Source organism: Aulostomus chinensis, chromosome 17 (assembly GCF_037954235.1).
Source record: "Aulostomus chinensis isolate RoL2024-O1b breed Wild chromosome 17, RoL_Achi_v1.0, whole genome shotgun sequence".
NCBI classification, from domain to species: domain Eukaryota; kingdom Metazoa; phylum Chordata; class Actinopteri; order Syngnathiformes; family Aulostomidae; genus Aulostomus; species Aulostomus chinensis.
Window position 1 is genome coordinate 2,638,518 of NC_141336.1, and position 13,864 is coordinate 2,652,381.

At 47.6% G+C, this 13,864-nt stretch overlaps 1 protein-coding gene across 1 annotated transcript; it reads left to right on the top strand.

The window, feature by feature from the left end:
- The first annotated feature begins 1,502 nt into the window (after positions 1-1,502).
- kcnk3b (potassium channel, subfamily K, member 3b) lies at positions 1,503-5,545 on the top strand. The gene is made up of 2 exons (XM_086182345.1): positions 1,503-1,915; positions 4,157-5,545. The coding sequence occupies exons 1-2, from the start codon at positions 1,633-1,635 to the stop codon at positions 5,041-5,043; spliced, it is 1,170 nt and encodes a 389-aa protein (XP_086038471.1). The 5' UTR covers positions 1,503-1,632; the 3' UTR covers positions 5,044-5,545.
- Positions 5,546-13,864: the final 8,319 nt, after the last annotated feature.

Sequence of the window (13,864 nt, forward strand, 5' to 3'; positions counted from 1 at the left end):
CGTTTCAAAAGCTGGAAAACTTCTCGCCAAGACATGAGCAACTTTCAACCCAGTGACGCCCAAATGTGCAGAAATATTCGGATTCTTTGAGCTGGCAGGAAGTCTGAAGTCCGTCTTAAGCAGTTAAGTCGGCGTGCTTCCATGGTTTTGCTGAGTTGGCACTATAATTGCTGCCCTTTGTCTTCCAGCTGTCCTCCACGGACCGTCCCGACAGATCCGAGCCCACGTGGCATCCAAATGTTTGGAAGACAAACTTCCACCAAATCGATCTGGAATGCTCTTGAAACACTCTGAACATCTCGGAGTCGATGTTGACGTGGAGTTCAGAATTTTACCCAAACAAATGAATCTTTGACAACATTTTGGGTTCTGTCGTCATGGAAACTTCTGGACTCAACAGAAACAGAAGATCTTTAAACACGTTGGGACTCAGAGGAACCACAGACGTCACCCGTCCTGAGTTCTGTCCTGGTCACGGAATTTCTGACCCCTGTTTCAAATCCGTGCGACGCCTTTTTTGTTTAGTTTTGTTTTTTTGCTTCACCACTTGGCAGGAAGGTCAACGGGGTCGAAGCTCGAGATCCAGAGGATGCAGATGGATCCTGCCAAAGCCTCGTCTGCTCGCTGGAGGGACCACACACGCTTCCATCATCTTCCCTTTTCTTTCTATTTTTAAAAAGTTCCCCAAGTCTCAGATGCACAGCAGCTCTAATTATTAGCGTTGTTGCTCCATTTTTCAAAACAATATCGTGCCGATCCTGTGGCGCCGTTATCCCGCCGGATGGATGTTCTGGAGGCATAAATATGAATAAGTCTCACCTATCAATCGATCGGCGCATTTACAGCACTGGAGGAAGCTCTCCTGTTGGTTTTGCCTCTGCACTTCACGTCTTATCTGCGCTCAAATATTTACCGTGGTCCCAGTTTTCCATCTGGATATCCAGGATTTGGGCACTTTGGAGCATGTTTTTACCCTGGAATGACCTGCAGACCCTCCCCTCAGGCGCCGCCACCAACAAGCAGCAGAGCAACCAGCCAGAGAGCCTTGATATCTCCAAAAATAAAAAAGTATCCTGACATCTATTATTTGACTTTTTTAAGTGTTGCATCATGACACACTGGAGCCAGAGAGTCCTGCTGCCTGCCGTCTGGGAGAAGGATGTGCCTCTTAAATATTTGCTCAAGGAAAAGATGGCTGTCGTTGGGTTGCCAGACAACTTGTGAAGCCAGCAGAGCTACTTTGTTTAAAGAGCTCCTGGGTCAATATTTCATCTGTGAATGAATCCACCTATCAGACTATTTGAAAACGTTCTGGATACTTGTTGGTGGCTGGAGCCCATCTGACAGAGGAGAGAGCCTCTCTGTTCCGGCCTCAGGGCGGAAGGAAAGTGCAAACTCTATCCCGCCTGCGAGCGTCTGTGGGATTGCCCTGCGTTGTTATTTTTCTTTCTGCAGAATCTAAATATAAGTCGGTGACAAATAGTCCAAAAACAGTAGCAACCCAACTGTGATGTGGGGGTGGTGCTGAAAGAACAGCTCCGTCTCCGAAGTCCCTCTGTCGGATCCGGATTCCGTCAGGAGAAGGTCGCAGCGTCTCAGCTCCCGCGAACAGCGTCTCCGTCCTGCGGGATCATGAAGCGGCAGAACGCCAGGACGCTCGCCCTCATCGTCAGCATCCTCACCTACCTGGTGGTCGGAGCGGCCGTCTTCGAGACCCTGGAGTCCAAGCAGGAGAAGAGCCACAAGCGCAGGCTGGACGCCAGGAGGTACGAACTCATGCGCAAATACAACTTGACCAAAGAGAACTTTGACGAGCTGGAGCTCGTCGTGCTGCAGCTCAAACCTCACAAAGCCGGAGTCCAGTGGAAGTTCGCCGGGTCCTTTTACTTCGCCATCACTGTGATCACGACCATAGGTGAGCACCACCGCCGGCTCCCGCACACCACCGCCGGCTCCCGCACACCACCGCCGGCTCCCGCACACCACCGCCGCCTCCCGCACACCACCGCCGGCTCCCCGGATCCCGCCGGTGATGCGCGGCGGCGCAACTTCTCCTTCCCGCACTTTGGTTTTACGTATTTATGAGGATTCATTTGAGGGCGGACAAACACCGGATCATGAATGTTTTTTTTATTCCAGTATCCGATATGTCGATACTCTAGACTGACGGGGCCTGTCGCCTGTGTTTACCATCTGTATTTAAAAAAAGTTATTTATTTTGTGTAATTTGTTAAGTTTTCCCTCCTGAATCGCACGAGGAAGGAGAAGGAAACACGTTGAGTTAACACATTAAGAGATGACGTTTGCGTCGTCAGGCGTCGGTGGAGCGGCGCCGTCAGCTGTCAGCCGCCCGGTAACGGCGCGTAATTCACCTTCCGTGTTGTTGGTGGCGAGCAGCCAGCAAACCACCTGCTTCTGCCTCCACCGGACGTAGGTGTGTATACACACACACACACATTTATTTTGTCTTTTTTTTTCATAATTACGAATGTCAAAAGGAGGAAAAAATCAAAATGGAGTTTTAAAACGAACCTAATCGTGTCTAATTAGACATAAAAAGCTTATTTCTAATCAGCTGATTCTAGACCATCATGCAGGAGGAGAAGTAGCATCAGTGAGATGTTCAACTACATGAAGATGTGACGCTCAACATCTCTGTGCTGCTGTGGAGGAAGCGTTGGGTTCTTGCCAAATGGAATGTATATTTTCTTTTTTTTAAATTCATCTTTTATGCCAAATATTTAAGAAAAGAGCTAAAAAAAACCTACTAAAAACACAGCAGTCCGGCTTCTAAAACATCATTTACGCGTCGTTAGAAACCACAAACATGTCGAAGATTCCAACCTTTTCCGTATTTGTCAGTTTGTCCCGACAGCTGGAGATTAGCAGACTTAGCTTAGCTTAGCAAAAAGGCATCAGCCCATCTGCCCGTCCACAAGAATTCACCTGTCAGCACTTTGAAGGCTCACAAGTTACGCCATCAGACGTTCATCTGAAGAACGCGTGTGAGGGAAGGAGACACACACCTGACTGGACGTTGGTAGAGTTTTGTAGCTTCACCGGCGCTTTACTGACCCTGAGGTGGATCCAGGTGTGCCCTTTTCCAGGCTTAATGCTAAACTAAGCTAAGCTTCATTCTCAGATCAGCCATGAATGGGATGTTCTCCACAGTTCTCTCAAGGAGATGAATGTTCCAAACCTTACGGAACTTTGCGAATGTTCTTAAATCCTCCTGCTGGGTTGTGAAACCCTGCACGGCTGGAGGACGACGTTCCATTTGGATTATCACACGGCAGCTTTATCAAGAGAACATTTTCCCATACGGTTCTCCGTGGGTCGTAAATTGTACCTCCATTTGGAGAATGTTCCTGCTGGGGTGAAGGACGTCACCTTGGGGGAACGTTTTTGGTGGAATACTGTAAATGCTGTGATTAATACCAGACGTTCCCGCCGGGTCTTTACACTCAGTTCCAAGAATTTTTACAGGTGAACAAAATGAGAAGTTCTTTAAAGGAGGATATCATGAAACAGGATGTTATTTGGCAGAGGGAACATGCAGCATGTTGGTAGAACTTTAGGGGATCGTTTAGGAGAACCTGTCGTTTTTCTCCTTTGTACAGCTTTAGCAGCGGAGAACTTCTCGTAAACTCCACATCCCCCTGAAATATTTCTAAAACCGAACATCCAGAATGTTCCCTGAGAGTCTGACTAATAACCTCCAGGAACATGATGGGAACGTTAGAGGACGACTTTCTCTGCACCGGCAGGGATGTTCTGAGGGAGCATAACTTTGTAGCTGGGATCAAACTCACGGCAGGAAAGGAAGGTGCATACTTTCTTCCAAAATGCCACGCTATTTCTGTAAAAGCCCTGAGAGCACAGAGAGACGTCTCCAGGTTCCGTGTCTTCGGGGTCCCGGCTAATAAAGTCTTCCTGTTTTGATATCCAGGGTTTACAACGTGTCGGCTGACAACAACGTGGGAGTTTTAAATAAAAAGCTGTTACTTCACAACCTTTGAAATTAAGCTGAAATGTGTGATCAGGCTTTTAGACTGAAGGAGAGAAGGCGGCCGCAGACCTGCCAAAATCACGTGGCGTAGTAGATCCTAGATCCAGAAGTGTCCCCGGTGTAAAGATCCTCTATCCTCTCGTCCAGGTTACGGCCACGCAGCCCCCAGTACCGACTCAGGGAAAGTGTTCTGCATGTTCTACGCCCTCCTGGGGATCCCGCTCACCCTGGTCATGTTCCAGAGCCTGGGCGAGCGCATCAACACGCTGGTCAGATACCTGCTGCACCAAGCCAAGAAGTGCCTGGGAATGCGTCAGACCGAGGTCTCCATGGCGAACATGGTGACCGTGGGTTTCTTCTCCTGCTTGAGCACCTTGTGTGTGGGGGCCGTGGCGTTCTCCCACTGCGAGGGATGGAGCTTCCTCCACGCCTTCTACTACTGCTTCATCACCCTCACCACCATTGGTTTTGGAGACTACGTGGCCCTGCAGAGGGACGACGCGCTGCAGAATGACCCGCGGTACGTGGCCTTCTGCTTCGTCTACATCCTGATGGGCCTGACGGTGATCGGGGCCTTCCTGAACCTGGTGGTGCTCCGCTTCCTGACCATGAACACAGAGGACGAGTGGAGGGATGCCCGGCAGAAGGCCTTGTTGTCCGTCAGTAAGCCCAGAGGGGAGGTGGCTTGTCTAATCCCGCTCTCCGCCTCAACCTCCTCCACACCAATAACAGACAACCATCCAAAGGCTAAAGATTTAAAAGGTGTCTACACTGAGGTGCTGCATTTCCAGACTATCTGCTCGTGCTTGTGGTACAGGAGTAAGGAGAAGCTGCAGGGCTCCACGATGATCCCTCAAGACCTGACGTTCTCTGATGCCTACTTGCCGCAGGACAGCAGTTGTCCTCACTACATGGATCCTGCCTCAACAGGCTGCGTTTGCAGTCCACGTCAGTGCACGAGCATAAGCTCCATAACAACAGGCCTACACATTCTCTCTCCATTCAGGGTGTTTAAGAGACGCAGCTCCGTGTAGCCTTTTTAATACAACAGATTTCAGAGCAGCACAAAACATCTATTCTGCCAAGTGGACAACACATACTTGGCAGTCCTCACGGGAGAGTCATGCCTACCAGTAGATGTTTTTGGTGCTATAATCCCAGTAAACAAACAGTAGAATACACGGGGGGGGGGGGCACACGCAGTACCGCAAATATTCAAGCGTCACTCAAATCTGTATTTGAGAGATTCCTACGTCTGATAAGAGGTCCTATTCAGGGTTTCCTGCGTGCTTTGTGTCGGTACATACGAGCACCCTGTGGTTTGTGTGGCGTGCTGTGTGCACAGGTGCAGAAGAGGCTGTCCAGGTGAGGAGGGAAGGCTCGGTAAAGACCAGTGACTCCTACATCTCCTGTCGCAGCTCTGCAGGGAACTCCAATTCGCGCTGCAGCGTTTACAGCTGATAGGAGTCAGGCAGTGACTTTCTCATCATACGTTGCCTTATGTCACCTCCAAATGTATTCCAACAAATAAATCTAACTGGATTAAAGCTGACACACAGTGACATGACTCATTCGTGAAGCTGCCTCTGCTCTTCAGTGCTCTCCACCCAGATCGACGGTGCATCAGCCACAAACACGGGAAATTATGTAATGCGACAAGTGGAAAAGTTAAAAAAACAAAACAAAACCATCGTAAAAATGCATTATAAAACAAGTACATAAATCATAAGGGGACACTCTGACTGAAATACACATATTTGCTTAGCAACACTGATTACAAAATGACCTTTGGATGAAATCGGCGACTCCACACAAACTGAGCTGCTTTACTGCGTTCGTTACTCTTCCATCCCCACAGCCAAAGGTTGGCTGCAGCTCGCGGTGCGGAGCCGCGTCCCTCCACTGCTGTTGTGATGCGTCAGCAACCCGAGTCGATCTCCACCAACAGACTCACGAGTTTTGAAGTGCTGTTAAAAGAAAACCCTGACATTTTTAAACTTTTTTTCCCCCCTGAGAATCAGTTAAACATGAATAAATAGCCAGTTAGCATACAGCTTGTCCTCATGCTAACCCCCTGCATACTGGCACCCAACTCACAGCAGGCCCTAATTTTCAAAGCTAAATTTCAGCAAAGAAAAAGATGAAACACGTCAGTTGAGGAGCCCAAAGACGATTGGACCCTTCCACCTGCTCTTCAGGAGGGGAGACCAGGGACGACGGTAACTCGTCTGGAGCAGAGCAACAGGATCTTTTCACCTCAGCAGGTTTTCTTTGAGGTTCTGATTTTGGGTTACTTTTTGAATGTACAGTATTTTACCTCTGCTGTCTACATTTCTGATGACCAGTTTCCATACAGTTCTTTGAGTATTTAGTTAAAAAGGAACCTTGAAAATCACAACAAAATGCAAGCTAGCGCGATCTAGATTTTGAACATGGGATGGGCTGCCACAGGGATTCCCTCAACCCAACATCATGTTAGAGGTCCAAAGCTAGCATTAGGCTACGACAGCTAGCTTCCTCTGCTTTTAGACTGATGGTGTTCAATGTCTGTGACAAGATCTGCAGTCTTGATTTGTCACTTTAGTAAGTAAGACAGAGTAGTCGGACCTTGGTCACATGACCAGAGCCTGTTCTGGTCTACACCTTCATCAGATAAGGCAGTCCGACTGCTGGACTGTTGTAGCTCCCAGCAAGGTTGTGAACTTGTTTGCACTTGTTTACCAAAGAAAAGACGATCCGGAGGGAAACCAAGACGGACGCGGAGGCATAATGACGGCGTGGGTCTTCAGGCAATAATCAAACTTTGTTCCGCCACATCAGCACGAACACAAATTGATGGTTCCATAAGAAACTCGTGCAATATTTCCTCGTTTATTTGTCCCTCCGGTCCATGGAAACATCATTTGAAGTGGTTTCACGGTATTCAACTCAACAAAACCTTCAGCCTCACAGACGTGAGATGATCTTGGTCATTTTCACTTCTCTCAGTTTTAAGATCACCCCCAACTTTTTTTCTCCCATTAAATTTGGAATCATGACAATTGTTTCAAGGTGCCATGGAGGGGTTGAAGGGGTGTTCATTCTTGTTCTGTGGTGTGATGTGTACCCCACTAACATGCTTGGGTCTGTCATGGCTCAAAGCTTCCTAAAGGCTCTCTGAAACCGCTATGCTACCATGTTGGGCTTAGAATGCCTCGTTTGTCCCTATTGGGGTCCTTTCTGACCTCATCTGGCAACCTCATTATTTATGCAAGTGCATGAGTTGACGGCGATCGGTTGCCGTCGTTTATCTGGCAACCTCGTTTAACTACTACACGGTGATTGGCCGCCCTCACTGTCACTGAAAAGAAAGCACTCCCACTTTCTCGGCGAACTGTCGCCGGTGCTAAGTGTGACTGCTCCTGTCAACTGACAACATTCCACATCATACAACAACATTGGTAAGATAAGATACCAAGTAGCCACGGCCCATTTGCGGATCCAGCCGTATACGCAGTGGCGGGGTGGCCGTCGGGACAACCGGGAGTTTTCCTGGTGGCCTGGCCCCTTGGTAGCCTGCCTGCCTGGCGAGATTCCTTCCCCCTCTAGCCAGGCCAGGCCAGCTAGTGACAGACAGCGCTGATAAAACAAAGGTGTCAATTCTATCGAGGCCGCTCCTTCAATCAATCTGCTCAGTCGGTGCTGCTGCAGGCGCCAGTTTGAGTCGAGCGAGAGAGCGACACGAGAGAGCTGCACTCACTCGGCTCGCTCGCATGATCGCCCCCTCCCGAAATATGTCGAAGGGGCGTGTGTGAAAGGGGTGGGTTCAGTGTGTGTGAGTGTGGGGGCACTGACTGAACTGTGACGTCACACTTCAGCCAAAATTGCATTGGTCCATTTTCCTGCAGCGATTCGGAAAAGGGAGCTACTTCAGAGGTGATGACACTGCCTCACTCTTCCTGTGTCTTCCCCACAACTGGGGGACGTTGAAGAAACACCAAGAACACGAAAAACCATGATTTTCATTCTAGGGGACCTTTAATCAATCCAAAGATGATTTGTGTGTTTCAGGAGGTCTCCTGTCCCTGGTCTCCCACGCGGTTCTATCTTTTAATTACTTTGCTCTTTTTGACCTGAAGGCCTGAGACGCCTCACTGAACTCAAATGAATCTGCGGTTCAGATTCGAAGCCTGCAGAGGTGTCCAAACAACACCTGGATGAAACACCCGACGCAAACTATTTTTAGTCGCTGTTGGGAATGGCAGACGGGAGGGGGTTTACCTTGTTAGCACAATGGATAATAATCTAGCTGTCAATCACAGGCAATTATGCCACAAAAGACTCTGTCAGACTGATAAGAAAAATCCACCCTCAGATTCTATCTCTTGTATTTCTGGGGCCTGTTTTTGGTTCTGGGTGTGTGCTCCTGCATCTACTACAGGGTTCTAATCCCTGAAGACATTCGGTTCATTGCTGCATTAAAGGTCAGACTTCGGCATCGAGTCAAAGAAAAAAACCGCACGTGTGCATTCTAGATCTCGTATTTGGATAAATCCATCATCCAGAGCAAAAGCAAGTCCAGCAGTTGCATTTACCAATTATTATTTTTTATAATCGGCTAAGTTCATTATCAGCCCACCATCTGTCATTTAATACTCAAGCGACTGTGACTTTAAAATCACAATATTCTACACGTCAAAAAAGAGGGAGAATTCCCATCATGACAAATCGTGTTCCAGCGACGTCAGGTCAAAGCCTGCATACACAAAGAAAAGCTCGCCAACATCCCAGCCAGTGCATCTGTGACGTCTCTGCTCTAAGGGCGCTTTGATCATTTCCAAGGAGCAGCTCCCAGCAAATGTTCCGTCTGAAACTAAAGGACGGATCCTGGTAGAACTGCAAAATGAACCAAAACCAAAAGAGTCGACAGCAGAATAAAAACTAGACGGCAATCATTTTGTTTTTAATCGCTGATTTGTATCACAGTGGTTTTCTGAATGAAATCATGAGGCTACAAGAACAGAGACGAAGACATTCAGGAGCGTCCGAGAGTGGATTTGTCTCCTGAAGCCTCCCTCCACTTCACATGAAACCCTGACGCACGCAAAGGACCGAGTACCAAATATTATCCAGCCTAATCTGGTCCAGTCTGGTCTCTGGTCCAGCCTAATCTGGTCCAGTCTGGTCTCTGGTCCAGCCTAATCTGGTCCAGTCTGGTCTCTGGTCGAGTCTACTCTGGTCCAGCCTAATCTGGTCCAGTCTGGTCTCTGGTCGAGTCTACTATGGTCCAGCCTAATCTGGTCCAGTCTGGTCTCTGGTCGAGTCTACTCTGGTCCAGCCTGGTCTCTGGTCTAGTCTACTCTGGTCCAGCCTAATCTGGTCCAGTCTGGTCTCTGGTCTAGTCTACTCTGGTCCAGCCTAATCTGGTCCAGTCTGGTCTACTCTGGTCCAGCCTAATCTGGTCCAGTCTGGTCTACTCTGGTCCAGCCTAATCTGGTCAAATCTGGTCTCTGGTCTAGTCTACTCTGGTCTCTGGTCCAGCCTAATCTGGTCCAGTGTGGTTTCTGGTCTAGTCTACTCTGGTCCAGCCTAATCTGGTCCAGTCTGGTCTACTCTGGTCCAGCCTAATCTGGTCCAGTCTGGTCTACTCTGGTCCAGCCTAATCTGGTCAAATCTGGTCTCTGGTCTAGTCTACTCTGGTCCAGTCTGGTCTCTGGTCTAGTCTACTCTGGTCCAGCCTAATCTGGTCCAGTCTGGTCTACTCTGGTCCAGCCTAATCTGGTCCAGTCTGGTCTCTGGTCTAGTCTACTTTGGTCTGGTCTACTCTTGCTCCTGGTCTGGTCCTGGACACTGTTGGTACTGTTTAAAGGAAGCGCTACAAGTACTGTATTACTTTAAAAATCCAGCTGCTCTGACGTAAACATGTTCATCTGGTTTTTAACGACGGGACCAAAAATACGTATTTGTTTGAGTCAGAGAAGAAAAATGTGAGAAAATAAGGAAAACACTGATGTTTTATCTGTTTTGTGTTTTTTTTAGTTTCACTGTCTTTATCTATAATTATCATAATTCACAGGGAAGATGTCTAAAATTAATCTCAGCGTAAGACAGAATTCCTGTAAGCTGCGGTCACGCGGTTTTGTCAGCGTCATGCTGCGTATCAACATGTCGTACGGGAGGAGAGTCTGCTGAATGTATAGAAATGACAGTGAGGTCCAGATGGTTTCCCTCTGGGAATTCTGTCTGAAATCCAGTTCCGGACAACCTACAGCAGGTTAGTCATGGCTTAGGAATGCTGGTGGATCAGTATGCTGTGGTTTGAGGCAGTACGTATGCGTTATCTCACACTCATCGTCATGTGACACACAGCAGACAGCAGGTGCACCAAAAAAATTCAAGCACGACTTTAAAGGAGCCAAATCTGTTCTGGACACGCTCCTCTTCCTCGTTGCTGCTCTTGTAACTTTGATTTTATCCGGTCTGGTAGCTGCAGGGGAGGAGGAGCTGGCGAGGGAAGGAGGCTGACCTGATTTGAACCAGGGTGGCACCATGACCTCCCACAGGCCTCAGCACGCTTCATTTTAGGGCTTTGTTTGTCACAAGCAGAAGTGAATTTTTTCCCCGGCGTTTGTCTTCAAATCGCTGTATTAATGGAATTATAACAATTATTACAGTTTTGATAATTTAAAGTCAGACAGCTCGAGGACCAAATAAAGAGAGCACCCTGGATATATCGGGTACAGCAGGGTGTTCCGGAAAGCCGTCCCATTGCATTGTGGGAAGTGCAGGCGCCGATGGAGTCGGAAATCTCACCGAGGATCTTAAAGATGTGAAGCTGCGTTTATTCGCTGCAGTAACTTTATCGACAGAATCAATGGAAACGTTAAATTACATGTCACTCTCCAAACGTTTCAGAGATCATTTGAGGTTTTTCCCTGTTCAGACGGTAAAAATGATTTTATGAATAACATCAACGGGAACAGTGGAGGCAGTCCAGCACGGCGGTAACTGAAGGTTGTCTTGGGCTGCACCATCGTGGACGCCCCCTCTAGAATATTAATTTTCCCATTCTTTACCTCTGAAATTCAGTTTGCGTGTTAAAGTAGAGGACTGCAGGGTTGGTCATCACGTGTGCTGTGTTGTCGTTGCCATGATGAGCGACACAGCGAGTCCACGCAGCTCTGTAAGAGTGCACGTGACCAGCTGGCACGTGAGTTTTCGTCCATATCAGAAGGAGTTTGTGACGATAGCCTATAAACCGGTTTACTGCCCTGAAACCACAGAGCAACTGAGGCTACAGCTTGTGATCAGAGGCATTGTGCCTCTGCAACATCAAACCAGCTTGTGAGGCCTGGCGTTGTGCCGGTAAATCTGCCTTCAGCCATTAGACGTGCACAGAACCGCAACAGAAGGAGTATCCATTCGACAAATCCCTGTATTGGCCCCCCGTGTCTGGAGCATCTGCTGTTTATACTTTGGCCATAGACCTGAGTATCTATGTCAAAGACAAAAATAGCTCCACCGAGAAGGTCAGCCACGCCATGACGTCACCTCTCTTAGTTTCTGGAAGAAGTTAAAACCTGAAGGTGTCTGTCACATATTTATGCCAGTTCTAACACTGAGGTGGTTAAATAGCACTGTCCTGTCTCTTCATGCATCGTTTCATGATTTTAAGCTGATCTCACTCAATTGTACATGATAACTTGGAGTCACGGATGTGTGACACTCGATGGTTGCTTTGGTATTCCGTCACAACTTAGGAAGGAGACAATTCTGGTACAAAATTTAGCGAACGAGGACACGAGGGCTGTCTGTTTCTTGTGCGTTTGCCTTCCGACATGAGCAGGCTAGCAAGGTTAGCCTGGATGGGCACCATTTTAATTCTGAAAGACTTTTCTAAATTCCATCCATCCATCCATCGTCTTCCATTTATTCCTGTTCAGGGTCGCGGGGGGTGGAGCCTATCCCAGCAGCCTTCCCCCTGGACAGGTCACCAGTCCATGGCAGGGCCAACACATAGAGACAAACAACCATTGGCTCTCCCAGCCACGCCTACGGTCAATTTAGAGTCTGGATTAACCTGGTCCCTCTTGATGTCTTTGGACTGTGGAGGAAGCTGGAGTACCAGAGAGAACCCAGCAGGAACAGGGAGAACATGGAGACTCACCCAGAAAGACCCCGTGCTGCAGCCGGGGCTCCACCCACAACCTTCTTGATGGGGGCCACAGGGAGGACCACTGCTCCACCGTGCAGTCCTTTTCTAAATTGTATAAATAAATTGAATTTTTCACAAACAACAATTTATACACAGAAAATCGTTTCAAAACGTCGTGATTCCCAGGGTGAAGTTACATTTGTGAATGGGTTGACATGGACCACCTCCACCAGCAACACCTTCACACACCACCAGGGGGCCAAACGTGCAGGAGGGATCTTTAAATAGGACCTAATTTAATTCTCCTACACCTGATAAACGTCCCCTGAGGACTTACCATACATTTACCTGGTGTGTAAAGGGTTAAATGAAGCACTGAGCACTTCTACTGTAGCAGTGCTATTAGTTTACTGATGCTCCTCTTCACTTTGAAGGCCCTTTTCCTAAACAACAACCACACGAGCATGAACGGCCGCATGTCCTTCAAAATATTTGTCTTTGTGAGAAAATGTATTTCAAATGTACAAATATCAGAAAAGAGCTGTCGAAAAACATGTTTTTTCGACACACGCAAGATTTGGGATGCCAGATTTCGGATAAATTCGGAGGTTATACTCTTACGCCTGTAGCAACTTGTTGATCCATCCTTCTATTTTGGTAACCAACTGGTTGATCAATCAGTTTGTCAAAGCAAAAAGCTGGACATTTGTCAGTGTCTGGCCGCTTCTATCTATCGTCAAATGTCCCAATTTGCTGCTTGACTTTAGCGTGTCCGCTGTTTGCTGGACTTAAGATTTTATTTTATTTCAATTTTGCTTCGTTTTTCTGCAATTTTCAACATTTTTACATGGAGTAATCATGTAAAATATTTTGAATATTAAACAATTCTTATCATTTTTACAGCCCTGCTTTTTTCTTGACATTTGTAGCCCTATTTGTTGGGTCACTGTTGCTGAATATTGCCATCATCTACGGAGACCCAAAACTAACAAAAGGGAGTAAAACCTCGTTCAAGACAGCGAGAAAGGTTTGAGTGATTGGGGTCAACATGTGAGCGTGGATCCAGGGACCACAGCAGCAACACAACCCTTCATCTTTATGGTCTATTTGAATTGCTGCATTAATAATGACCTCCTCATGCTCTCAGCTTTACTTCTAACCTGTCTGACGACCTCTTCCAGCTTTAGGGCTCCATGGTGTACAGGCGCTTGCAGATGTTAAAACTAACCGACGCTAAAATAAATCACTTCTGAGAAATCAGCCGACATATTTATTGTTTGTCATGACACGATTTTACAGAGTTTTCTGATAATAAGTGCCTGCAGGTACGTTGACTGATGGGATACACCCCCGGTGTTCACCACTGATGAGGGGAGACACACTCGCCGGTTCTGAACCATCAGACCTGGGGCACTGTTCTGGTTCCTGTGTCCTTGGTTCTGCTATTTCAGGGTTACACCATACGTTAATGAAGACAAGGAATGGGAGATCTACTTGCTGAACCAAATCCTCTAAAAGTGGGTGTCAAAGTAAATCTCTCATTTTATTCTTCATGTCGAGTTCTACATCAGGAACCAGAACAAGTGAGCAGGTGAGTCGTGACCACGGTTCCCCGCAGAAATACAACAGGAGGAAGTCAAAGGTACCAGAGGGCCTGAGAGTGAAAGAACTACTCACCCCACAATGCATTGCATGCAATACTTCTGACCCAGCCCAGTTTT